General features: G+C 46.2%; 1 protein-coding gene across 1 annotated transcript in view; it reads left to right on the forward strand.

Annotated features, from left to right (window-relative positions):
• Positions 1-24,118, forward strand: part of atp2b4 (ATPase plasma membrane Ca2+ transporting 4) — a gene marked incomplete at its 3' end in the record, with an annotated part of 262,124 nt that extends 238,006 nt beyond the window's left edge. Inside the window, exons 17-21 of the mRNA XM_084315824.1 lie at positions 2,692-2,905; positions 3,589-3,800; positions 5,832-5,939; positions 14,494-14,685; positions 23,870-24,118. Of these exons, the coding sequence (XP_084171950.1) occupies positions 2,692-2,905; positions 3,589-3,800; positions 5,832-5,939; positions 14,494-14,685; positions 23,870-24,118 (975 nt within the window). The remainder of the gene's footprint in view (positions 1-2,691; positions 2,906-3,588; positions 3,801-5,831; positions 5,940-14,493; positions 14,686-23,869) is intronic.
• Positions 24,119-25,234: the final 1,116 nt, after the last annotated feature.

Here is a 25,234-nt window from a genome sequence, read left to right on the forward strand (position 1 = left end):
ACATAAAGCCTGCATCTCACATAAAGCCTGCATCTCACATAAAGACAGAGCCTGCATCTCACATAAAGACAGAGCCTGCATCTCACATAAAGACGAAGCCTGCATCTCACATAAAGACAGAGCCTGCATCTCACATAAAGACAGAGCCTGCATCCAACATAAAGCCTGCATCTCACATAAAGACAGAGCCTGCATCCAACATAAAGACAAAGCCTGCATCACACATAAAGACAAAGCCTGCATCCAACATAAAGACAAAGCCTGCATCACACATAAAGCCTGCATCACACATAAAGACAAAGCCTGCATCCAACATAAAGACAAAGCCTGCATCCAACATAAAGACAAAGCCTGCATCACACATAAATACAAAGCCTGCATCCAACATAAAGACAAAGCCTGCATCACACATAAAGACAAAGCCTGCATCCAACATAAAGACAAAGCCTGCATCCAACATAAAGACAAAGCCTGCATCACACATAAAGACAAAGCCTGCATCCAACATAAAGACAAAGCCTGCATCACACATAAAGACAAAGCCTGCATCCAACATAAAGACAAAGCCTGCATCTCACATAAAGACAGAGCCTGCATCTCACATAAAGACAGAGCCTGCATCTCACATAAAGACAGAGCCTGCATCACACATAAAGCCTGCATCTCACATAAAGCCTGCATCTCACATAAAGACAGAGCCTGCATCCAACATAAAGACAGAGCCTGCATCTCACATAAAGACAGAGCCTGCATCTCACATAAAGACGAAGCCTGCATCTCACATAAAGACAGAGCCTGCATCTCACATAAAGACAGAGCCTGCATCCAACATAAAGCCTGCATCTCACATAAAGACAGAGCCTGCATCCAACATAAAGACAAAGCCTGCATCACACATAAAGACAAAGCCTGCATCACACATAAAGACAAAGCCTGCATCCAACATAAAGACAAAGCCTGCATCCAACATAAAGACAAAGCCTGCATCACACATAAATACAAAGCCTGCATCCAACATAAAGACAAAGCCTGCATCACACATAAAGACAAAGCCTGCATCCAACATAAAGACAAAGCCTGCATCCAACATAAAGACAAAGCCTGCATCACACATAAAGACAAAGCCTGCATCCAACATAAAGACAAAGCCTGCATCACACATAAAGACAAAGCCTGCATCCAACATAAAGACAAAGCCTGCATCTCACATAAAGACAGAGCCTGCATCTCACATAAAGACAAAGCCTGCATCCAACATAAAGACAAAGCCTGCATCCAACATAAAGACAAAGCCTGCATCACACATAAAGACGAAGCCTGCATCACACATAAAGACAAAGCCTGCATCACACATAAAGACAAAGCCTGCATCTCACATAAAGCCTGCATCTCACATAAAGCCTGCATCCAACATAAAGACAAAGCCTGCATCACACAGGTAAATGCACAGCCCATCTGCCAGAGCTCAGAGCAATCTGATTGGTTCTGTCACACTCTGAAGAAATCGGTCTGTCATGGGAACAATAATCGGATTGGTGGTGCAGTCGACCCTGCTCCATGGTGGGTTTGAGAGAGAGAGAGAACGTCACACAAAATCTGGTTACTGTATTTGTTTTAATTGGAATTTTTGTTGGGAGGGGGATTTGAAAGTTTTCTTTCTCGTCATATTCCCTCTGTCACTGTATCATCCCCTCCTTCTCATCAACCATTACACCACCTTACTCCTCCCTCCTCCTCCTCATCATACCACCTTCCTTCTCTTCCTCATCAACCATCACATCACCTTACTCCTTCCTCCTCCTCATCAACCATCACATCACCTTACTCCTTCCTCCTGCTCATCAACCATTACACCACCTTACTCCTCCCTCCTCCTCCTCATCATACCACCTTCCTTCTCTTCCTCATCAACCATCACATCACCTTACTCCTTCCTCCTCCTCATCAACCATTACACCACCTTACTCCTTCCTCCTCCTGCTCATCAACCATTACACCACCTTACTCCTTCCTCCTCACTATCAACCATTACACCACCTTACTCCTTCCTCCTCCTGCTCATCAACCATTACACCACCTTACTCCTTCCTCCTCACTATCAACCATTACACCACCTTACTCCTCCCTCCTCTTCCTCATCAACCATCACACTCCTTCCCCCTCACCTCCTCCCCCTCTCACTCCATCTCCCACTTCCCTTCAAATGCCTCTCTCCTCTCCTCTCTGCTCCTTTTCTCTCCTCTCCCTCTCTGCTCCTTTTCTCTCCTCTCCCTCTCTGCTCCTTTTCTCTCCTCTCCGCCCCCCTCTCCTTCTCTTCCCTCCTCCCCTTCTTTTCCCTCCTCTCTGCTCCTCTTATCTCCTCTCCTTCTCTCCTCTCCTCTCATTCTCCTCTCCCTCTCTCATCCCCTCTTCCCTCCTCTTCTCTCCTCTCATTTCATTTTCTCCTGCTCTTCCCTCCTCTCTGCTCCTCTTATCTCCTCTCCTTCTCTTCTTTCCTCTCCCTCTCTCCTCTCCTCCCTCTCATTCTCTCCTCCCTATCTTCTCTCCTCTCCTTCTCATCTCCCTCTCTCCTCTTCTCTCCTCTCCCGCTCTCCTCTTCTCTCCTCTCCTCTCTCGCATCATTAACCCCAACCCCTCTCTGCTCCTCACGTCTCCCTCACCTCTCTCGCCCTCTCTCCCCGCTCCACCCAGGACTCTCCCCTGAAAGCGGTGCAGATGCTGTGGGTGAACCTGATCATGGACACGCTGGCCTCCCTGGCTCTGGCCACCGAGCCCCCGACCGAGTCCCTGCTGCTGAGGAGGCCGTACGGCCGCAACAAGCCCCTCATCTCCTCCACCATGATGAAGAACATCATCGGCCACGCCATCTACCAGCTCATCATCATCTTCACCCTGCTCTTCGCCGGTGAGTTGTGTGTGTGTGTGTGTGTGTGTGTGTGTGTGTGTGTGTGTGTGTGTGTGTGTGTGTGTGTGTGTGTGTGTGTGTGTGTGTGTGTGTGTGTGTGTGTGTGTGTGTGTGTGTGTGTGTGTGTGTGTGTGTGTGTGTGTGTGTGTGTGTGTGTGTGTGTGTGTGTGTGTGTGTGTGTGTGTTGAAAAGATCCGATTCAATGTATGTGTGTCGTGAAAAAAAACCCAGATCTGAGTCACAGACAGGTGCATCTCAATGAATTAGAATATCGAGGAAAAGTTCATTTATTTCAGTAATTAAATTTTAAAAGTGAAAATCATACACAGAGTGAAATATTTCAAGACTTTATTTCTTTCAATTTTGATGATTATGGCGTACAGCTAATAAAAACCCATAATTCAGTATCTGAGAAAATTTGAATATAGAATAAGACCAATAAAAAAATATATATATTACAGAAATGTCGGCCTACTGAAAAGTATATGCACTCAATACTTGGTCGGGGCTCCTTTTGCATGAATCACTGCGGCCTGGCACGGAGGCAACCAATATATTTCCTCAATATTCTAATTTATTGAGATGCACCCAGGCCGGTACCTGAACCTCAGCCCTGTACGAAAACAGTCTTCCACCCAGGCCGGTACCTGAACCTCATCCCTGTAGGTCTCTTTCTGTTCCAGGCGAGAGGATCTTCGACATCGACAACGGCCGCAACACGCCCCTCCACTCGCCGCCCTCCGAGCACTACACCATCGTCTTCAACGTGTTCGTGATGATGCAGCTCTTCAACGAGATCAACGCCCGCAAGATCCACGGCGAGAGGAATGTGTTTGAGGGCATCTACCGCAACCCCATCTTCTGCAGCGTGGTGCTGGGGACCTTCGCCCTGCAGGTAACACACACTGGAGGAATGATCCCACGTGCTTTAAAGCTGCTATAGATAACACTCGACCACTAGATGTCTCACTAGAGCACCAGCATGTCATTTCTCCAATCGGGTGCATTCCACGTGGGGAAATGGGAAGTAGGGAGGGGATACGTGCCTGCAACATGTAAACAACATTCACTTTGGACCCGCCATTTTTATTTTATTTTATTATTATTACAAAAATAATTACCTTTATTTAACCAGGCAAATCAATTAACTCATTCACGGCCACTAGCAGGGTTTCCGTTAGAAAAAATTGTTGCCGGTCTCCGTGACCTGCAAGATTTCAATCTACCGGACAAATGAGATTAATTCCGGTCATAGTTTATTGAGCTTTAAAACAATTGATAGGCAGGCTATATAAAGAATGTCATCCTCAAGGCATGTAGATTTATAATATTATTACTTACAACTAGGCTACTTTTGCGTATACAGTCATTAATTAATATATTCCAAATAAAATAAGTCCCTCGATACTCCGTGCTGCTGCTGACTTTATCCGCGTATGTGGGCAGTCGGTCCGACACTAAACAGCAGTCTGTTATAATCACATTTTTATGAGCTAACGAATTCCGTTATATTGGACATTTGTATTAATTATATCAAGCGAAGAACTGAGAAAGCAGAGAGACGGCAACATTATCGTGGTTTGCGTGACGACTCTCCACCTCGCAACGACTTATTTGCAAAGAGTATGGCGCTGCAGAGAAGCTGATTTAGCTGTTATTGGCTCTTTTCTGGGAACCGCACAGCAGCGCCCCCCACCCAACATTGGCTGAAAATGGCTGAATTGGAGTACTGCTGGAATACTGCATTGGGCTGCTTGTGCTATGGCTCTGCAGCTTCACAAAAGTTTGCACACCCAGCACTAAGCTCTCGCTCGCTGACAACGTCGTTGTCATTATTAGAAGCAACGAGGAAACAAATGTAATGATCGTTTCGTTCATCGCATAGGCTATTTAATTTTAGCCTATTTTAATACAATTCAAATAATCAAATTGTGCTTAGACTCAGGGAATTATTTTCACCGGACATTAAGACCGGAGAGATGAAATATGTCGGACTTAAACAGATTTTGCCGGTCAAATACCGGTAATTACCGGCTAACGGAAACGCTGGCCACTAGCTCTCGCCATCTGCACCGTTTGGGGCCAGCGTTAATGACCATTTTAGCTATGTTTGCAGACCCATCGTGTGTTCTGTATTATAGCTATGGAGACAATAGTATGGTTCATTTGACAGGCATTGTTCATAGTCCATTACTGCTTAATCAGCTTATTTCTACACTGTAGTTTGTTAGACGCTAAACAGCGCCCCATTTCCGGAATAATCCACTATTTTTTCATAGATTGCGAGATAGGACGCATTATATGCAATAATACTCGGGTATGGCCGTGAAAGAGTTAAAGGTGACATGCATTATAAATGTCTTTTTTGAGTCTCTAGCATTGTATTATAGTAATAGGAGTTAGTATCAATGTGTTTTTGTGTCTAAATACCATATTGGCGGATTGCTCTCATTCAGCTCAGACCATTTCCTGCTAGATTTAATTAGGTCATCCTGATTTGAAGCATATGTTGACGTCAGCGGGCGCTGGGTAAGCGGACAGTGATCCGATTGGCTCTGTGGTTGTAGCGCACCAAACGGGGTTTGACAGAGCGAGAGAGAGAGAATCAGATAGACCCTCGCGACAGAGCACACATACACACTGTGCCGCGCGGAGCTGCTCCCGAATCGAGAGAGAGAGAGAGAGAGAGAGAGACCACCGTGCAAACACTCCGCGCGCAATATTAATTAATTTATCAATAATGTTTTTTGGGGGAAAGCAATACCTTTATTCTGCACCTTTCTAAAAGCTCTGGATGTATTATTAATTATTCATAAATTACTACTCTACATAACACTTTTATCTATAGCACCTTTAAGTATTGCTGTGTTAGGGGGTTGCCTTTTCCTATATATATATATGTTTATATATATTTTTCCTTTCTCAGATTGTCATCGTGCAGTTTGGAGGAAAGCCTTTCTCCTGCACGGCTCTGACCATCGACCAGTGGCTGTGGTGTGTCTTCATCGGCGTCGGGGAGCTGCTCTGGGGTCAGGTAAGGACCACGCCGGGTAGAAGACACATAAAGGGGAATTACACCCAATTTAAGAATTCATACATGTTATACCTCTGGTCTAAGACAGTCCAGAGATATCTGTGAAAACAATCAACCCTCTCCCAAATCCAACAAACTAGAGAGCTACAACTCAAACCCTGTGTGACGTCATCAGGTGTACCGTCTGGAGCTGCTCCATAAACAGTGAATTGTGAAATGTGTTATAGATCAGTGTTTCTCAACTGGTGGGTCGCGACCCAAAAGTGGGTCGCGGGGCCATTTTGCCATTTTGAGCACCATGTGTAAAAAAAAAAAAAAAAAAAAAAAAAAAAAAATCTTTTAATTTTTAATAATATTTTTTTTGCACTACCTATCTTTGTGAAAGTGGCTTCTCAGCTCTGGTCCAGCTGAAGACAAAGCGGAGGAGCAGATTGGACATTGAGCATGACCTCAGAGTTGCTTTGTCTACCATCACCCCAGACTTTGAGACTCTTGTCAGGAGCAAACAACATCCCCAGTTATCCCATTAGTTCCCTGGGATGTTAAGCTAAGAAGTCTGCTAAGAAGGATATATTAATTATTATTATTATTATTATTTTATTTCATTGTGTCTTTAGCCCTTAGTTGCACTTTTGTTGCAACCCCAGTTATCCCATTAGTTCCCCCAAACTTAGGTCTGTTATGTTAAGCTAAGAAATCTGCTAAGAAGCATATTATTTATTATTATTTTATTTCATTGTTTTTTTTTATTTTTTTACATAAATCATAGTGGTTAAAAATTTTGGGTCGCGACTTAACACTTTGGCTGCCTAAGGTTAAATTCATGATATACCATAGATTGCCAGCGCTATTTGTCTATGGAGAAAGTCCCCTTCTTTGCAGGGCTATAACTTTTTTAATTCTATTGCTACATTGCCATTATTAGGGCCCATTCAAAGTCCTATATGTATTGTTCATTGTGTAGCAACGTTAAACTTTTTCATTCACATATTCATAGTAAAGTATGGTCTAATGTATAAGTATGTTTTCATCTCTTTCTGCAGCTTTCTCCAGAACGTGATATATAGCCCCAAATGCATTATATTGATGATGAAATACAGTTTGATGGCAATCAGCGCGATATAAAAAATTCCAACTAGACGTACTTCTAGAAGTTACTACACGTCATCTGATGTTGACCGGATGGGCGAGGGGGCGTTTATAATTCCGTGGGCAGCGTTATACCAATCATCTAATGTGGGTCAAATGTTGATAATAGCAGTTAGTATCGAAGACGGTAACGTTACACGCTGAAACTCACCCCAGTCTCCGCGCGCCGTTGGGCGATCATCGTAGAGTAGAAATCTTATCATTATGGGATATATTTTTACCCGGTCCATCTCCAGCTTGTATAATGGTATATACGTCCAAATCATGTTGTTTATCGAGTTATTGCCAATCGATCACCGTGTAGCGTGACGAGCCAGAGTCCCATGACCTATAGCGAGCGCCCGGAAGTACTACGGACGTCTAGGACAACCTCTATGCAACATCCTGTTTGGCGATTGCGCCGATCGGCCACCAGATGGCGCTCCTGAACCGCCAGCTCAGTGGGTCCTGCTGGTGGATCTCAGGCCAGCGGAGGGGACATATGAATCCGATCGCAGATTTTTGAAATATTGATATAAGGACGACGTAACACGTCCTCCGGCAACTTTAGCATGGCCAGCAAAGACGTCTAAAGATGGTTCCCGGCAGTCAAAGTGTTAATGACTAAGTGAAATGTTGGGTCCCGAGGCTAGACCAGTTGAGAACCACTGTTATAGATGACACTGAGCACACACAGGAATGTTCTATACAGGTGCATTCTCTTTCAGAACTGAGGTCACTACTATAGAATAAAGCTCATTTGGGGCGGCTAGGTGGCGCAGTGGGCAAGGCGCTCGCCACCAACGCAGGATATGCTGGGTTCGAGCCCAGCTCTCGGAGTTGCTACCAGCTTGGCTGGTCGTTCATACTAATACAATTGGCAGTATTAGGTAGGGGGTGGGAAGCTGGTGGGTGGGGATCGGACGTTGTGGACAGCGACTCCTACAGGTCGGTTGGTGCGCTTGCGCAGTAGAATCAGGAAGCGACGGGGGGGCGGCGTGTCCCTCCCACGCAGACCCTCGCCGCTGAGAGATCGCGCTGTTCAGGTGAAAAGATGCGACGGCTGCCTCCTCGAGTACCGGAGGGGACACGTGATGCAAGGCTTTGTCCACATGGCAGCCGGCTTGTGGGAGGCATGGCCTAACAGCGTTCGAGACAGGGGAGGGTAGAATTGGACGATACGAAATTGGGGACGGGAGAAAAATAGAAAAATGGGGAGAAAAAGTAGATAAAAAAAATGAATAAAGCTCATTTGGGTATATAAAAAAGAAAGAAAAAGGAATCAAACATTCTGTGGGTCCACAAAATCAGTCTCCCATTCCTTCAGATTGTATACCTGATGACATCACAAGTGTAATCCTTACTTCTCTGGTCTCTGGCTCTGAGAGAGAGAGTAGCTCATGTTCACAGATACTGACGGAACGTTGTCATGGAAATAACATATTGGAATTCTTGACGTGGGCGGTGCTCCACTGTAAAACGGTACATGTTGTGATGTCCTCCTCATAGCCAGCTCCCAGCCAGGCAAAAGCGTGTGTGTGTGCGAGGGAGTGTGCGTGTGTGCACATGCATTAGGTAGGTAGCAGAGAACACAGAGCAGAACTACAGCCTACAGTAGCGTTGCAGTCACTACCATCGCCATGGTAATGAGCTTTGCACATGAAAGTACGACCCGCCTTTACCCACAAACCCCTGGGGGAGACCTGTACACTAGTCCCTCTACACACACACACACACACACATGGGCACCACACAGGAACTCCTGCCACACACACACGCACGCACACCCACACACAATCACCAGCCTTTGGCAGGCAATCATATTCGCCTAAAGAGATAAGCTCACATGTGTTCAATTGTGAGTTCACCTAGAGTGTGTGTAGTGTGGGTATATAATATAATATAATATATAGAGAGAGAGAGAGAGAGAGAGAGAGAGAGAGAGAGAGGGGGGTTGGTTGGTTTCATTCTGATTTATTCTAGAAGCAAGAGGGCAGCTGCTTTTATCGGTCATGACATTAAAGAGAGAGAGAGAGAGAGAGCGAGCGCTCTGCAAACCCAGGTAGAAGGAGCATCTGTCTCTATTCAACCAATAGCGTTGTGTTGAGAAGGATTCTCATTGAAATAGTAGACTTGGGTTGACAGCCTTATTGCCTCAACTGAGTTTTAGTTTTATTTACAAATGTATTTTAAACCCTTTAAAAAAATCAGTGGGCTCTGTTGACGAGTCTGATGGCTTGGGGGGGGGGGGGGGGGGACGGTTTTTCAGCCGGTTGGTTCTGGCTGTGTGACTGCGGTAGCGCTTTCCAGACCGCATCAGCTGGAACGGTCCATGGTTGGGGTGGTTAAAGTTCTTGATAATTTTCCGGGCTTTCTTGATGTACCGGCTCTCGTATATTTCCTGGATGGAGGGAAGCTCACACATCCACAGATCTTTTTGGCTGTCCTCCCGACCCTGCTCAGCGCTCTGAGGTTGAGGTCGGTGCAGTTTCCCCCTCCAGGCGGTGATGCACCCCATCAGGACGCTCTCTGTTGTTCCTCTGTTGAACGCCGTCAGGATCTTGGGTGTTTCATGCCGAACTTCGTCATAATGTTAGCTTGGTGAAAACGTACGTTGCTAACGTTGATAACGTTAGCTTTGTACATTGCAAGTGTTGATAACATTACCTTGGCTAATGTATGTTGACAACGTTGCATAACGTTAGCTTGGCTAATGTACGTTGCTAATGCTAACGGCACTGGCTAACGTGTGGCATGTAGCAGCGTGAGAGCTGTGATTGGTCTACTTTTGTGGGCACAGACAGACAGAGATACAGATATATTGACAAACCCTGTTCTCGATGGCTAGCAGGCCACGTGAGCGGATCGACGCGGCCGAGAAATCCGCTCTTCGCTCTTTAAAGCTTGGTCCGCTCCGCTAATCGCTCATGTTGACCCCGCCCCCAAGTCTCTCTCCGCTCGCTCCCCGCTCACCTTGAATCGAGCGCTCCCCGCGCCAGATCGCTCGGCAGATTTTTTATTTTTTTTTGGACCATGGTGTAAATTAGCTCAAACTACAACAGTCTACACCCCCTGGGCCCCTTAACAATTGTTTGTATTGAGCCGCATTGTAATTGTACCCATTCTGCAATGTTAAATAACGTTGTTTATCCATTCACTAGCTCTATTAAGCGATGATAGGCTAGCCGAGCCACAATGCTATGGTCGCTGCCATTAACGTTAGCATGTAAGCTAACGACAACAACAATGGCGTCGATACTTTTTCTAACAGGAGTGAGTGACAAAGCCTGAACAGGATATCACAGGTTCACCCTTCTCATTGGTTGAAAATGGCCTTCATGTTTGTACATCGCCATCTGTTGCTTTGGCATTGTACTGCATGTATATATTACATCAACAGTGTTAAACCACTGTGAGCGGCCTGGAGTGGATTGGAGCGGAGGAGAACTCTCGCTCCGGACGTCGCGCCGACTCATTTTAAAACCCACTCCTCGCTCACGTCAAAAACGCCCGCTCCGCGCCCCGCGCCGCTCACATGGCCTGATGGCTAGCCACCAGCACCAGGCTTTATGACGCTAACCCTAACCCAGCACCATGCTTTATGACGCTAACCCTAACCCAGCACCAGGCTTTATGACGCTAACCCTAACCCAGCACCATGCTTTATGACGCTAACCCTAACCCAGCACCAGGCTTTATGACGCTAACCCTAACCCAGCACCAGGCTTTATGACGCTAACCCTAACCCAGCACCAGGCTTTATGATGCTAACCCTAACCCAGCACCAGGCTTTATGACGCTAACCCTAACCCAGCACCAGGCTTTATGATGCTAACCCTAACCCAGCACCAGGCTTTATGACGCTAACCCTAACCCAGCACCAGGCTTTATGACGCTAACCCTAACCCAGCACCAGGCTTTATGATGCTAACCCTAACCCAGCACCAGGCTTTATGATGCTAACCCTAACCCAGCACCAGGCAGGGTTAGAAATTAACATTTTTTTTCAAGGGCTTTTTTTGCCCCCCTTAATTGATTTTCGGGGGCTTTTTTTTGTATTTCGGGGGCACTGAATTTTTATGATAAACGGTAGGGGTGGGACGGTTCACAAAATGGACGGTTTGGTTCGTATCACGATTTTGGGGTCACGGTTTTCAGTTCGATATACGTTAATCTTTATTAAAAAAAATTTAACACTCAAATCTAAACATGCTTCTCATTTATTAAAAATAAAAGGTTTACAGTGTTTACAGCCTTAAATAATGTTTGGCACACAAAGACCGAACCGACTGAAAAATATAGGCTACATTTGTCAAAGTATTAACTTAGTGCAAACAAACAATATGCTCAGCCAGCACTAGACTTTCCTTTCTTTAATTAATATAAACACACAAAAACAATGTCAACCATGTTTAAATTCCCTGATTGTCAGTTCTTAATGGAAAGATTCGTTTTCTGCTTGAAATTATTATGTTTCTGTCTACATTTATTTAGACTAACATTATTTAAATATTGAGTGCATCTGTGGTGGATTACGCAATTCGGTGAGTTGGAACTATCTATGGGTTGGCGCCGGGTCCCCACGGACATTTTAGTGTCACGCACCTTCAGCAATGTTATTATCAGCTCCGGTAACGTTAGGAGGTGATGGCATGCAGTGGGAAAGCGGCAATAGTCCCGGTTGGAGTTAATAAAACACAGTTGTATGTTAGCCTTCTTGGATGTTGAATAAACGCCTATCATTGTCTTTAAACACCCCGCCTCTCAGACTCCCATTTCCTCCTCTGCTACAGTAGCTACGGTGACATTTCATTGACTGTACAGTATTAGCTTGCGGGCTGCGTCGGGCTACCATAGTTAAAACGTGCGTTGTGTTTACGAACTGCTATGGCAAGATGTGTGTAGGCCTATGTAATGTTAATGGCTATGTTTTTAAAGTCGTAATGAAGATTGATTTATATTGTGCGTGCCATTTTTACACAAACTGACTAGCACCTGGCTGGCTACAGTGCTGCTGCTGCTGCCTGCAGCCAGTGCAGAACACCGGCTCCGCCAAATGATTTTTTTTATTTGCGCGTCATCTGAACCGTACGATACAGACGCTCCATTACCGGATAAATATATATATAATTAGTAAACTGTCGGGGGCATTAAGTGCCCCCTTTAACTGATTTTCGAGGGCATTTTGTCCATTTTCAAGGGCATTATGCCCCAAGCCCCCGTTAATTTCGAACCCTGGCACCAGGCTTTATGATGCTAACCCTAACCCAGCACCAGGCTGATGTTTTATTTAAATGTTCTAGTACAGAATGCATTTCCGTGTCTAGTCTTGTTTTTTTTTTATTCAGTTAACTAATAGCTTTGGTTTCTACTTTCCAATGATGATGTTGAGACTTTTTTCAGCACAATCCAGTGCTGTGTCACAGCTCTACAGCAGCTAGTCTGGGGGTCACTGTGGACCAGCTAGTCTGGGGGTCACTGTGGACCAGCTAGTCTGGGGGTCACTGTGTGGACCAGCTAGTCTGGGGGTCACTGTGTGGACCAGCTAGTCTGGGGGTCACTGTGGACCAGCTAGTCTGGGGGTCACTGTGTGGACCAGCTAGTCTGGGGGTCACTGTGGACCAGCTAGTCTGGGGGTCACTGTGGACCAGCTAGTCTGGGGGTCACTGTGTGGACCAGCTAGTCTGGGGGTCACTGTGTGGACACAGCTAGTCTGGGGGTCACTGTGTGGACCAGCTAGTCTGGGGGTCACTGTGGACCAGCTAGTCTGGGGGTCAGTGTGTGGACCAGCTAGTCTGGGGGGTCAGTGTGGACCAGCTAGTCTGGGGGTCAGTGTGGACCAGCTAGTCTGGGGGTCACTGTGGACCAGCTAGTCTGGGGGTCAGTGTGGACCAGCTAGTCTGGGGGGTCAGTGTGGACCAGCTAGTCTGGGGGTCAGTGTGGACCAGCTAGTCTGGGGGTCACTGTGGACCAGCTAGTCTGGGGGTCACTGTGGACCAGCTAGTCTGGGGGTCACTGTGGACCAGCTAGTCTGGGGGTCACTGTGTGGACCAGCTAGTCTGGGGGTCACTGTGTGGACACAGCTAGTCTGGGGGTCACTGTGTGGACCAGCTAGTCTGGGGGTCACTGTGGACCAGCTAGTCTGGGGGTCAGTGTGTGGACCAGCTAGTCTGGGGGGTCAGTGTGGACCAGCTAGTCTGGGGGTCAGTGTGGACCAGCTAGTCTGGGGGTCACTGTGGACCAGCTAGTCTGGGGGTCAGTGTGGACCAGCTAGTCTGGGGGGTCAGTGTGGACCAGCTAGTCTGGGGGTCAGTGTGGACCAGCTAGTCTGGGGGTCACTGTGGACCAGCTAGTCTGGGGGTCACTGTGGACCAGCTAGTCTGGGGGTCACTGTGGCACAATTCTGCACGTCACTCCAGTGGTTCAGAAGATTCCTCGTCTCCTTCCTGAGTTCCCAGCACCACGTGCAGCTGTGTGATGTGCAGCATTTTCAAATGTTTGCACATGTCGTCTAACTCCTCACAGAGGAACACATGGTCACCGTTTGAATGCGTCACCGTTTTAGCATCTATGGTCTTTTCGGGGTCTTTTAAGGGGACATATTATGGAAAATGGGTTGTGCCTAGTGTTTGTATGGTTTTGGCAGTTTGAACTGTTATTTAGGCGCTGAGGGGAATTATATACGTGCGCCTTGCCATTTGGCCCGAGTTTGAAGTCCTCAGATGTTCAGAGTTGCTTATCCCTCGATGAGGTCACAATGGGTTGAATTGGCTTTGATGAATCAATTGGCTGTGCTTGTTGGAGCCAGGAAACACTGCTTACCTAATGTGCTGCCCACTTTGTGAACACGTTTCTACTCCTGGATGTGGGGCAGCCAGGCAGGGAGGGAACTGATTCATTTAAAATGACCTCTGTTGCCTCAATACACTCAACGTAGACCTGCCTACTGCCTTCACTGTCTACAACTGCCTTACACTGTAGTCATAACTACCTACCTCAAAGTATAGTCTACCCATACAACTGTATCGGTTAATACACATCACTGTATCAATACACACTACTGTGTTAATGCATATGGGGGGCGACAGTGGATCAGGAGGTAGAGCAGTCGTCTGGTAATCCAGACGTTCCCGGTTTGATTCCCACTCCTCCTGGGCAGCGTGGTGGAAGTGACCCCTGACTGCTCCCGATGAGCAGGTCGGCACCTCGCATGGTCGCCGCCGTCGTCCGTGTGTGAGTGAACGGGTGAATGTGAGGAACAAATTGTAAAGCGCTTTGGATAAAAGCTGCTATATTAAATGCAGCCATTTGCCATTTACACATCCACCATGCAGCGTCTCAGTCTCAATAGTGTCCAGTCTACTCACCTTCTCACTGAATTCTGTGTGTGTGTTGCATGCCCCCCCCCCCCCCCCCCCCCCCACAGGTGATCTCGGCCGTGCCGACCCAGAACCTGAGGTTCCTGAGTTTCCTGCGGGAGGCGGGACACGGCGTCACCAAGGAGCAGGCCCACGAGATGGAGATGACCGAGGGGGCGGACGAGATCGACCACGCCGAGATGGAGCTGCGGAGGGGCCAGATCCTCTGGTTCAGGGGCCTCAACCGCATCCAGACTCAGGTGCGACCCGGGAAACAACCCCTGTTGAAGGCTTTTATTTTGAAAGATCCTAGAAAAAGGGGAGGGCTCATCAAAGAGATCTTACGGAAGCTTCAGAGTCTCAAGAAATGTTTTTATGTTTTTTAAAACCTATTCAGATGTGTATGATTTTACAATATTTTCTCTGGAGTTCTATTTTTCGAATTCTAGAACCAGTAGCCATTGATCATACGTCATCATTCGATTTCTATGTGTTCGATGTGAACTTGTTCACCAGAAAGGGTTAAATATATATTTGTATAATTGTTTTCTGTGACCTATTAATGTGAGGTTTTCCTGGTATGACAAGATTCCAGCACAAGGATATCATTAAACACCTCCTCCTCCTCCTCCTCCTCCTCCTCCTCCTCCTCCTCCTCCTCCTCCTCCTCCTCCTCCTCCCCAAGCCTCTTCTCCACAGCCCCATCATCTGGAGAGGAATGGAACTGGTTTCTCTCTCTCTCTCTCTCTCTCTCTCTCTCTCTCTCTCTCTCTCTCTCTCTCTCTCGCTCTCTCTCTCTTCTTAAATGCAGGATACCATGCTGCTGGGAAAAGACCACATGGAAGATATATGATCTGCTAACTCTCTCAAAGGTGTTATAGATAACATTCAGCCACTAGAGGTCGCACTAGAGCACCAGCATGTCATCCATCCAATCGGTTGCGTTCAACATGGGGACGTGGGAAGCAGGGAGGGAACAACAACATTCTGGACCCGCAAATTTTTTTTTACATGATAAACTCATTAATCAATCATTTCTTTGGGAGGAAAGCAATAATTTTATCCCGCAGCTTTCTAAAAGCTCTGTGGATGTATTATTTAAAAAATAAAATTAAAAGATGACTATGTAAAAATGTTATCTATAGCACCTGTAACATATTCACTGTTGTCACAGACGACTTTCACAAGTCGACCTTTGGGACCAAAAGAATTACACTAACATTGTATTTTATTGTCGACCACTTCTCAACGTCTCTCTGGCAAAGAGAGGCAGAATTGAACAGAACCACCGGACTGACGGAACCACTTCCAGTCTGAAGAGGAAGCTACAGGATCGAGGCAGAACTTGATTTATTCGCTCTATGTGGCCAAAGCATTTCTGCTCGGAAACATGAACAGTGGAAGGTGTTAATTAGGTAGAGCTGTGTGTCATAGTGACAGGTAGAGCTGTGTGTCATAGTGACAGGTAGAGCTGTGTGTCATAGTGACAGGTAGAGCTGTGTGTCATAGTGACAGGTAGAGCTGTGTGTCATAATGACGGGTAGAGCTGTGTGTCATAATGACAGGTAGAGCTGTGTGTCATAGTGACAGGTAGAGCTGTGTGTCATAGTGACAGGTAGAGCTGTGTGTCATAGTGACAGGTAGAGCTGTGTGTCATAGTGACAGGTAGAGCTGTGTGTCATAGTGACAGGTAGAGCTGTGTGTCATAGTGACAGGTAGAGCTGTGTGTCATAATGACAGGTAGAGCTGTGTGTCATAATGACAGGTAGAGCTGTGTGTCATAGTGACAGGTAGAGCTGTGTGTCATAGTGACAGGTAGAGCTGTGTGTCATAGTGACAGGTAGAGCTGTGTGTCATAATGACAGGTAGAGCTGTGTGTCATAATGACAGGTAGAGCTGTGTGTCATAGTGACAGGTAGAGCTGTGTGTCATAGTGACAGGTAGAGCTGTGTGTCATAGTGACAGGTAGAGCTGTGTGTCATAGTGACAGGTAGAGCTGTGTGTCATAGTGACAGGTAGAGCTGTGTGTCATAGTGACAGGTAGCTCTGCCCTCGTCCTATTGACGACAACTACAATGGGCGGGTGATATGAATTTCCTGATACCCTGATCGTCTTTTGATCAGCTTCCGACTCTCTCTCACCAGGTAACAGAGTAACCAGAATGAACAGCTCAGCTCTGCCCTCCTCTCCTTGTGTGTGTGTCTAGTAGGAGTGTAACAGCTCAGCTCTCCTCTCCTTGTGTGTGTCTGGTAGGAGTGTAACAGCTCTGCCCTCCTCTCCTTGTGTGTGTGTCTGGTAGGAGTGTAACAGCTCTGCCCTCCTCTCCTTGTGTCGTGTGTCTAGTAGGAGTGTAACAGCTCTGTCCACCCTTTTTCACCTCAGGGTAGTCCTTTGTAAAGCAGGAAGCTGGAGCATGTGTATTTGGCTAGGACTATATCTCCAACACATTTTGACACTGACAAATCCTGACACTGACCACTTTTTTTTATTTTATTTTTATTATACCCCCCCCCCCCCCCCCCCCCCACTCTACCCCCTGCCGTCTGTCTGGGAGGGCGGAGACTATCACATGCTTCCTCCGTCACATGAGTACCCAGCCCACCACTTCTCACTGGGAGAGTGTAACGTGTGGAAGGTCACACTACCTCACCTCCAGATCCTTCCCTCGCTGTGCAGGCGCCCCGACCGAACTGTAGGAGTCGCTGTTTACAACAACGACCCGGACCCACCCACCCACCGGCTTCCCTCCCGCTGACTCTGCCAATCGAGCCAGTATGACGGCCGGCCAAGCCGGAGGCAACGCTGACAGCCGGATTCGATACCAGTGTCTCTTGCGTTGGTGACGAGCGCTTAGTCCGCTGCGCCACCCAGCCGCCTGACACTGACCACTTTTGACACATTCTGACACTGACACATTCTGACACTGACTACTTTTGACAGACACATTCTGACACTGACACATTCTGACACTGACCACTTTTGACAGACACATTCTGACACTGACACATTCTGACACTGACACATTCTGACACTGACACATTCTGACACTGACACATTCTGACACTGACACATCCTGACACTGACACATTCTGACACTGACACATTCTGACACTGACACATTCTGACACTGACACATTCTGACACTGACCACTTTTGACACTGACATTGAGACGTTCTTCCACATTCACATGGAGCTAGCTAGCCTAGCCTACTGTAGGTGTTAGCATGGCTGTCCTCCACCGGCCCGAGCCGTGTGTGTTATCATGTCCAGAGGCCGTCCTCTCCCTGTGGGCCTCGTTAACCCTGCGGGCGCTAAACTCATCCCCATCATCCCACGAAGCAACGGTAACTGCAACAAGGTAACTGCAGGGAAGAGCCAAGGAGTGTGTTTAGCTCATTCTAGCTCATTAGTTCCTTTGATGTTAAATAGCACACACGCACACACACACACACACACACACACACACACACACACACACACACGCTACACACAGAGGTCGGGGAGATGTCAGGGAGAGCATGGTGGTGGTAGGAGAACTCTTACTTAAGCCTTGGCCAGAGGGGGACAAGATGGACCTGTTTTAATGCTTCTTTCTTCACTAACATCCTCCTCTTTTCAGACAGCAGGCGCGCCTCCAGGCTCTGCAGCCTCCAGCCTTCCATATGCTCCTCTCTTCCCCTCTCGGTCTCTCCATCCCACGCTACCTCTTTCTTTACCATCCTTTCATCCTCTCGCTCTGTCCTCTCCTCGTTATTAACTATTCATTTAAAAACGTTTGACGTTTAAAATGTCATCTTGCACATGATCTCACACGTATCACCAAAACGATGGACTGTTTTGCACACGTTGATTTTTGTTTGTCGATTATTCAAATTGAGAATCAGTTTGAATATGTCTTCCAGTGATGTCATCGGAAGACACTGATGCCATATTGATTCTGTGTTAAATATACCTCAAGGAATTGATGTAGATGGAAAGAATATATATCAATGGGGAACGCAATGCAATGCATCACTTGGGCTCATTAACTCTCAATAACTGTTGAATGTGTGCAAAGCTGTTAGTAATAGTTAATAGTTTTGGGATGTGTGTGAGATTATGTGCAAAATAAATCAGTATTTTTTTTTTAGTGAAGTGCCCCTTTAAGCTCACATGAATCCCTCTCTCTCCACCAACATCTATTTCTCTCTGATCTGCTGTCGTTCTTTCTATCAACCAATCGATAACCCAGTGTCCTCTTCTTGTCCACTGCATGAAGAGAAACGTCTTTAACGTGGATCTATGAAATCTCTGTTTTCTGAAGTAATCCCTCTCCCGTCACTCTCCCCCCAGCGAGCGATGCATGCATCTGGATATTTAGTCTTTTCTCAACGTTCTTATTTATATGCAAATCCTAGCGAGCAGCTTTTCTTCCTCTGTGTTATTCATGGCCTTGTCTTTGCCACCCGGTCGTCTCGTTGGCTGATGACACCAAAACCACAACAATCTCTCTTCTCCTCTCCCTCTTCTCCTTCTCCTCTCCTTCTCCTCATCTCCCTCTCCTCCTACTCTTCCTCTTCTCCTCTCCTCCTCTCTCTTCTCCTCCCATCCTTCTCCTCTCCCTTTTCTCCCCTCCTTCTTCTCCTCCTCTCCCTCTCCTCCTCACCCTCTTCTCCTCCTCCCTTTTCTCCTTCTTCTCCTCCCCTCCTTCTCTCCCTCTTCTCCCCTCATTATCCTCCTCTCCCTCTTCTCCTCCCCTCCTTCTCCTCCTCTCCCTCCCTCCCTCCTCATCCTCTCATCACCCCGCTGTTGAAGAAAAGGACTGTAACCTAGAATTAAGAGAAGAGGTCATTATCACCTCTGGAGAGACCTCGTTGTAAACAAGTAGCGCTTGGTTCCCCCAGCGTCCCATCCTCTAGTTAGAGGTCTAGACTGACAAAGAGCGGGTATAAACCATTTGAGGCTGCGTCCCATCCTCTAGTTAGAGGTCTAGACTGACACAGAGCAGGTAGAAACCATTTGAGGCTGCGTCCCATCCTCTAGTTAGAGGTCTAGACTGAGACCGAGCGGGTAGAAACCGTTTCAGGCTGCATCTCATCCTCTTGTTAGAGGTCTAGACTGACACAGAGCGGGTAGAAACCGTTTGAGGCTGCGTCCCATCCTCTTGTTAGAAAGTGTAAAGTCAGCCACAATAAAAAACCGCGGGACCAGTGAGATTGTCTGATTAGGGCAGATACTTATGTTCAGTGTTCTGTGTCAGGCTCATTGGACCACAATTGAATAGGTTACAGCACAAACCAGTGACTTGCATCTAATTTGCCCAGACTGCTGTGTAGTGCAGCCCTCAGGCTGCGAGGACCACAGCGCCACGGCTTCACGCACCATGACATCACTCACACAGCGCATGGTTTGTGGCTAAAATAGGGCTTTGGAGGGCAGGTCTCAGTAACTAGGGCTGATGAAGCTGGTATTGAGTGGCAAGTTATATCACACACTAGTGACTTGCATCAAATTTAGGGATGTCCGATATTATGGGCCTACCGATATTATCGGCCGATATTGGCATTAAAATGTAATATCGGAAAATATCGGTATCTGTTTTCAAATTAATTTATTTTTATTTTTTTACATTTATTTAACCTTTATTTACCCAGGCAAGCAAGTGAGAACAAATTCTTATTTTATTTATTGTGAAAAGTATGCATAATGTTGTGTTTTTGGGGGGGGAAACCTCGCATATATCGGTATCGGTTGATATCGGTATGGGAAATTAAGAGTTGGACAATATCGGTATATCGGTATCAGCACAAAAAAAAAGCCAATATCGAACATCCCTAATCAAATGAGCATTTCATTCAGCTGCAATGCTGGTCCCATTGTGGAGGAATAAAGAGCTGCAGGACAGGGCGTACTGTATATAGGTGCATCTAAAAAATGTAAAATAAAAGTTCTCTCTCTCTCTCTTTCTCTCCCTCTCTCCTGGGAGACAACTTGAAGGAACGGCAAATGGCTGCAAGCTAATTAGGTCCTTATCTTCCTACCCCTCCCCATCTCCTCTCCTCCTCTCCTCTCCTCTCCTCTCAGTAATCCTTGTGGGTAGCGTTGTGTTTCTTTTTTTTTATTTGTGTCAGCGCACGGCTGGCTAGTCAAACACAATGGAGGAAATAATTGGTACAAGGACTATTTCATCGTCCAAACTTTATCAATCCCAACCCCTCCTCCACGAATGCCACTTTTTCTCATCTCTTTCTGTCTGGTTGTCTCTTTTTCTGTATGCCCCCCCCCCCCCCCCACTCTCTCTCTATTATGGAATAAAAAGCCCATTTATTAATTCTATGGTCCATCGTTTCTTCCACTCTTCTCTCTATTGTCTTTCTCTCTCTCTTGTCTCTTCTCTCTCTCCCCCTCTCTCTCTTGTCTCTTCTCTCTCTCCCCTCTCTCTCTTGTCTCTCTCTCCCTCTTGGCTCTAAGTAGCTGGTGGCTTTGCAAGACTTTTCACATTTCTTTTTTTTCTCACTAAAGATGAAAGGGAGAAAAGACAGCAACTCTCAGTCTTTCACTCTATCTCCCGCTCTCTTTCCGTCTATACCCGTGTATGTCTTTGTCTCTCTCTTTTGCTAAAATTATTTCTCTGTTAACGATTTCTATGAAGCCTACGTGCATCATAATTATGATTGTATCACATTATTAAATACTCATAATGGCATCATAAGTATGCTTGGAATTGTTGTTTGACACGTATAATGTTTTTTAAAGCCACTACAAGTGAGTAAATAAGGACTTTGTCTGTAATTATAGTTATAATTATATACATTATGATATAAGCAATGAAGAAGCTTAATATCATATGAGTGGTACATGACTTTTTACTAGATAGTCTATAAACACATTAAGAGAAAATAATTATATGTGATGTGATTTTCTGTTGAGGAAAATAATAATTTACTATATTTTGAGGGTTCAGGTCTCGTTGGTCCATGTTATCAAGATGGAGGCAGAGTGAGGCGAACAGGCTTCTATCATGTCCGTCTACGCACAATTAATAGCTATACATTATGATTGCGCTACGTGTCATGAGTATAATTCTAACGCGTTATACAGGGCTCTACAGTGCGACCATATTGCTCGCATATGCCCCTAAAAATATGTGTGCGAACCTGAAAAATCAATTACTCGCACGGTGTGCGAGTGCAGATTACAGCCTCAGTCGTCCTTTTTTTTTTTTTTTTTTTCTCCGCTGAGAATCGTTAAAAAACTACAAGTCCCACATTGCACTCAAGCCAACGGTCCAATCACAGTCGAGTGACGTGACTGGTTTCATGGGAAATAAAGCAAATGACCAATCGGAAGCTCTCATTTTGCTTGTTTACGTCCTGAAACTCCGCAATTGCGATCAGGGCTCTGCGTTTTCCGAGACACTAACATAATAGTCTTACCAATAGCAATAGATTTTAGAACACCTAGATTTATCGATAGCAATAGTAATATAACGGTAATGCAACAAAACGAATGCCTTGCTTTGTTAATCATAACGTTGATGCAGTAGCGTATTATGTGGTTGTGTTGGCTGTAACGGACATGACAATAACATAACGTTTACACATTAAAATTGCGATAATCGATTCTAACATTTTCAAATCGATGCAGTTGAATTTTCCCCTTAGGATCGATGCATTGTTACACCCCTACACAAGTCACTGGCCCACTGTGTATCTGTGTGTATAATAACTTGGCTAGCGTTATCAACAGCAGAGATGGGCAATAGGGTCCAGCTGCAGCTTCGGACGGCCGGAGTGCAAGCGATGTGACGTAATTGGCAGACTCGACTGTCAATCAATGGTCTACCTGACAAACTCATAAACAATGTTTCTGTACTGGAGGTGTACAGTATTTCAATAGGCAACCCTGAAAGGATTATTTTTCTAGAAGAGCAACACTAGCCAAAACATAGGCATAGGTATGCATAAAAGGGGCAAAAGCTAAAGTTAAGTGACTGTTACTTTTGTAGCAGTAGTTTGATTTGATAGTTTATTTGATAGGGACAGCACATGTTAATGAACATCAAGTACAAAATACAAAATGTAAACATGCAGGGTTGTAGCAAGAGCTAATTTACACACATGCACGCACAAAAAAAAAAAAAATAAACTCTGTTACTTGAAATATTTTCACTGTGCTCCTAAATATTTTTGGGTGCTCCTAAATTTCTTTGTGTGCTCCTAAATTTTTTCATTTAGGAGCACATGTGCTCCTTGGGAAAAAGGTTAGCGTAGAGCCCTGGTTATAGACTTCACCCTTTCTTTATTCAATCAGTCTCTAACGTCCCTCTCTATTGTCTGTCCTTAACTCCCCGTCCTTTTAACCTGCTGTCCTCTGCCTCCCTCCTCTCAGATGGACGTGGTCTATATACCTTTTAACCTGCTGTCCTCTGCCTCCTTCCTCTCAGATGGACGTGGTCTATATACCTTTTAACCTGCTGTCCTCTGCCTCCCACCTCTCAGATGGACGTGGTCTATATACCTTTTAACCTGCTGTCCTCTGCCTCCCTCCTCTCAGATCGACGTGGTCTATATACCTTTTAACCTGCTGTCCTCTGCCTCCCTCCTCTCAGATGGACGTGGTCTATATACCTTTTAACCTGCTGTCCTCTGCCTCCTTCCTCTCAGATGGACGTGGTCTATATACCTTTTAACCTGCTGTCCTCTGCCTCCCTCCTCTCAGATGGACGTGGTCTATATACCTTTTAACCTGCTGTCCTCTGCCTCCCTCCTCTCCGATGGACGTGGTCTATATACCTTTTAACCTGCTGTCCTCTGCCTCCCTCCTCTCAGATGGACGTGGTCTATATACCTTTTAACCTGCTGTCCTCTGCCTCCTTCCTCTCCGATGGACGTGGTCTATATACCTTTTAACCTGCTGTCCTCTGCCTCCCTCCTCTCCGATGGACGTGGTCTATATACCTTTTAACCTGCTGTCCTCTGCCTCCCTCCTCTCAGATGGACGTGGTCTATATACCTTTTAACCTGCTGTCCTCTGCCTCCCTCCTCTCAGATCGACGTGGTCTATATACCTTTTAACCTGCTGTCCTCTGCCTCCCTCCTCTCAGATGGACGTGGTCTATACCTTTTAACCTGCTGTCCTCTGCCTCCCTCCTCTCAGATCGACGTGGTCTATATACCTTTTAACCTGCTGTCCTCTGCCTCCTTCCTCTCAGATGGACGTGGTCTATATACCTTTTAACCTGCTGTCCTCTGCCTCCTTCCTCTCAGATGGACGTGGTCTATATACCTTTTAACCTGCTGTCCTCTGCCTCCCTCCTCTCCGATGGACGTGGTCTATATACCTTTTAACCTGCTGTCCTCTGCCTCCCTCCTCTCCGATGGACGTGGTCTATACCTTTTAACCTGCTGTCCTCTCTTTCTCTCTCTTGTCTGTCCTCTTCTTAACACCTGTCCCCTCTCAGATGGACGTGGTCTATACCTTTCAGACGGGCCAGGCACCGGTGCCTGGTGCCCTGCGCCGCCAGCCGTCTGTGGTCAGCCAGCACAACGACGCGGGCACCGCCGCCAAAACCGTGTCTAGCCCCACCCACGTAGGGCTTAGCACCTCCTCCTCCCTCACCAACTCGGCCACGCCCCTCCCCGCCGGGGCCGCCCCCTCCTCCTCCTCCACCGCAGGCAGTGAGTGCCGTGACTCTGACGGCCAGCTATGACTGTGACGCGCTGGAGCCCTCCTTCCTGTTTCCCCTCTGCACTGCATCATCCAATGGGAATGCTGCATGACTTGACTGATGAGTCATCCCCTTTTCTTATTTTTTTTTGGGTGTCACACTCTGCCGTGTGACTTTTCACTCTGTCGTCTGACTCTTCACTCTGTCATCTGACTCTTCACTCTGTCATCTGACTCTTCACTCTGTCATCTGACTCTTCACTCTGTCATCTGACTTTTCACTCTCATCTGACTTTTTTTAAAGTCATCATCGCTACCTCTCTCTCTCTCTCTCGCTCCAGTTTACTCACCATTGCCCACGCAGGCCAGTGATCCTGCTCTCGCTCTCTCTCTCGCTCTCTCGCTCTCTCTCTCTCTCTCTCTCTCGCTCTCTCTCTCTTTCTCTCTCTCTCGCTCTCTCTCATATATTATATATATATTATATCCACTCTTGGCCCAGTATCTCTCTTGTGGCTTCTTCGCTCTACAAATCCACCAGGGGGGGGGGGGTGTATTTCCTCTTCACCAACCCTTAACCTGTTAAGCCTGTAGGTCCCCCAATTGGGGGACCCTGCTTTTCTTTATCATAAATCGATCTTGGATGTTAAGAGGTTTGTTTTTATTTGTAAATTTTTAGCCAAGAGTAAAGACCATAACCCTATCAAAACAGCAGTCAAAGTGTATATTTTATGTTTTGTAAGATTTACCGAAAATAAGAATTTATCTGGAAAATGCTAATTATATCTCTTTTATCGTAAAACCGTGAGGAAATGACTAAATCCAGATTTAACCCTGCCATTGGAAAGAGGAGCCTTTTCCCTATCCATAGATGTATGATTTGGCCATAATAAGGCCAAGGTCAAGTTCAAGGTCAAATATGAATTTATAATTAAAATCGATTATAATTTATTACTGTATCTACAAATCCTTCTGTTTAATCATCTTCCCTTTATTCATTTGCATAGATTTTTTTTACACTTGATCTCAAGAAGGTGCTGAATGAGCTCAGTGAGCGAGCTCGGTTTGCTCACAATTGTAACATGGTGTTATTCACCGGCACAGATGCAAAAATAAATCATAATTTATATTCTCCCTTTTTTCATTACAATTTACTGTACTT

This window comes from Notolepis coatsorum (genome assembly GCF_963971535.1).
Source record: "Notolepis coatsorum genome assembly, chromosome: 6".
Classification (NCBI taxonomy): Eukaryota; Metazoa; Chordata; class Actinopteri; order Aulopiformes; family Paralepididae; genus Notolepis; species Notolepis coatsorum.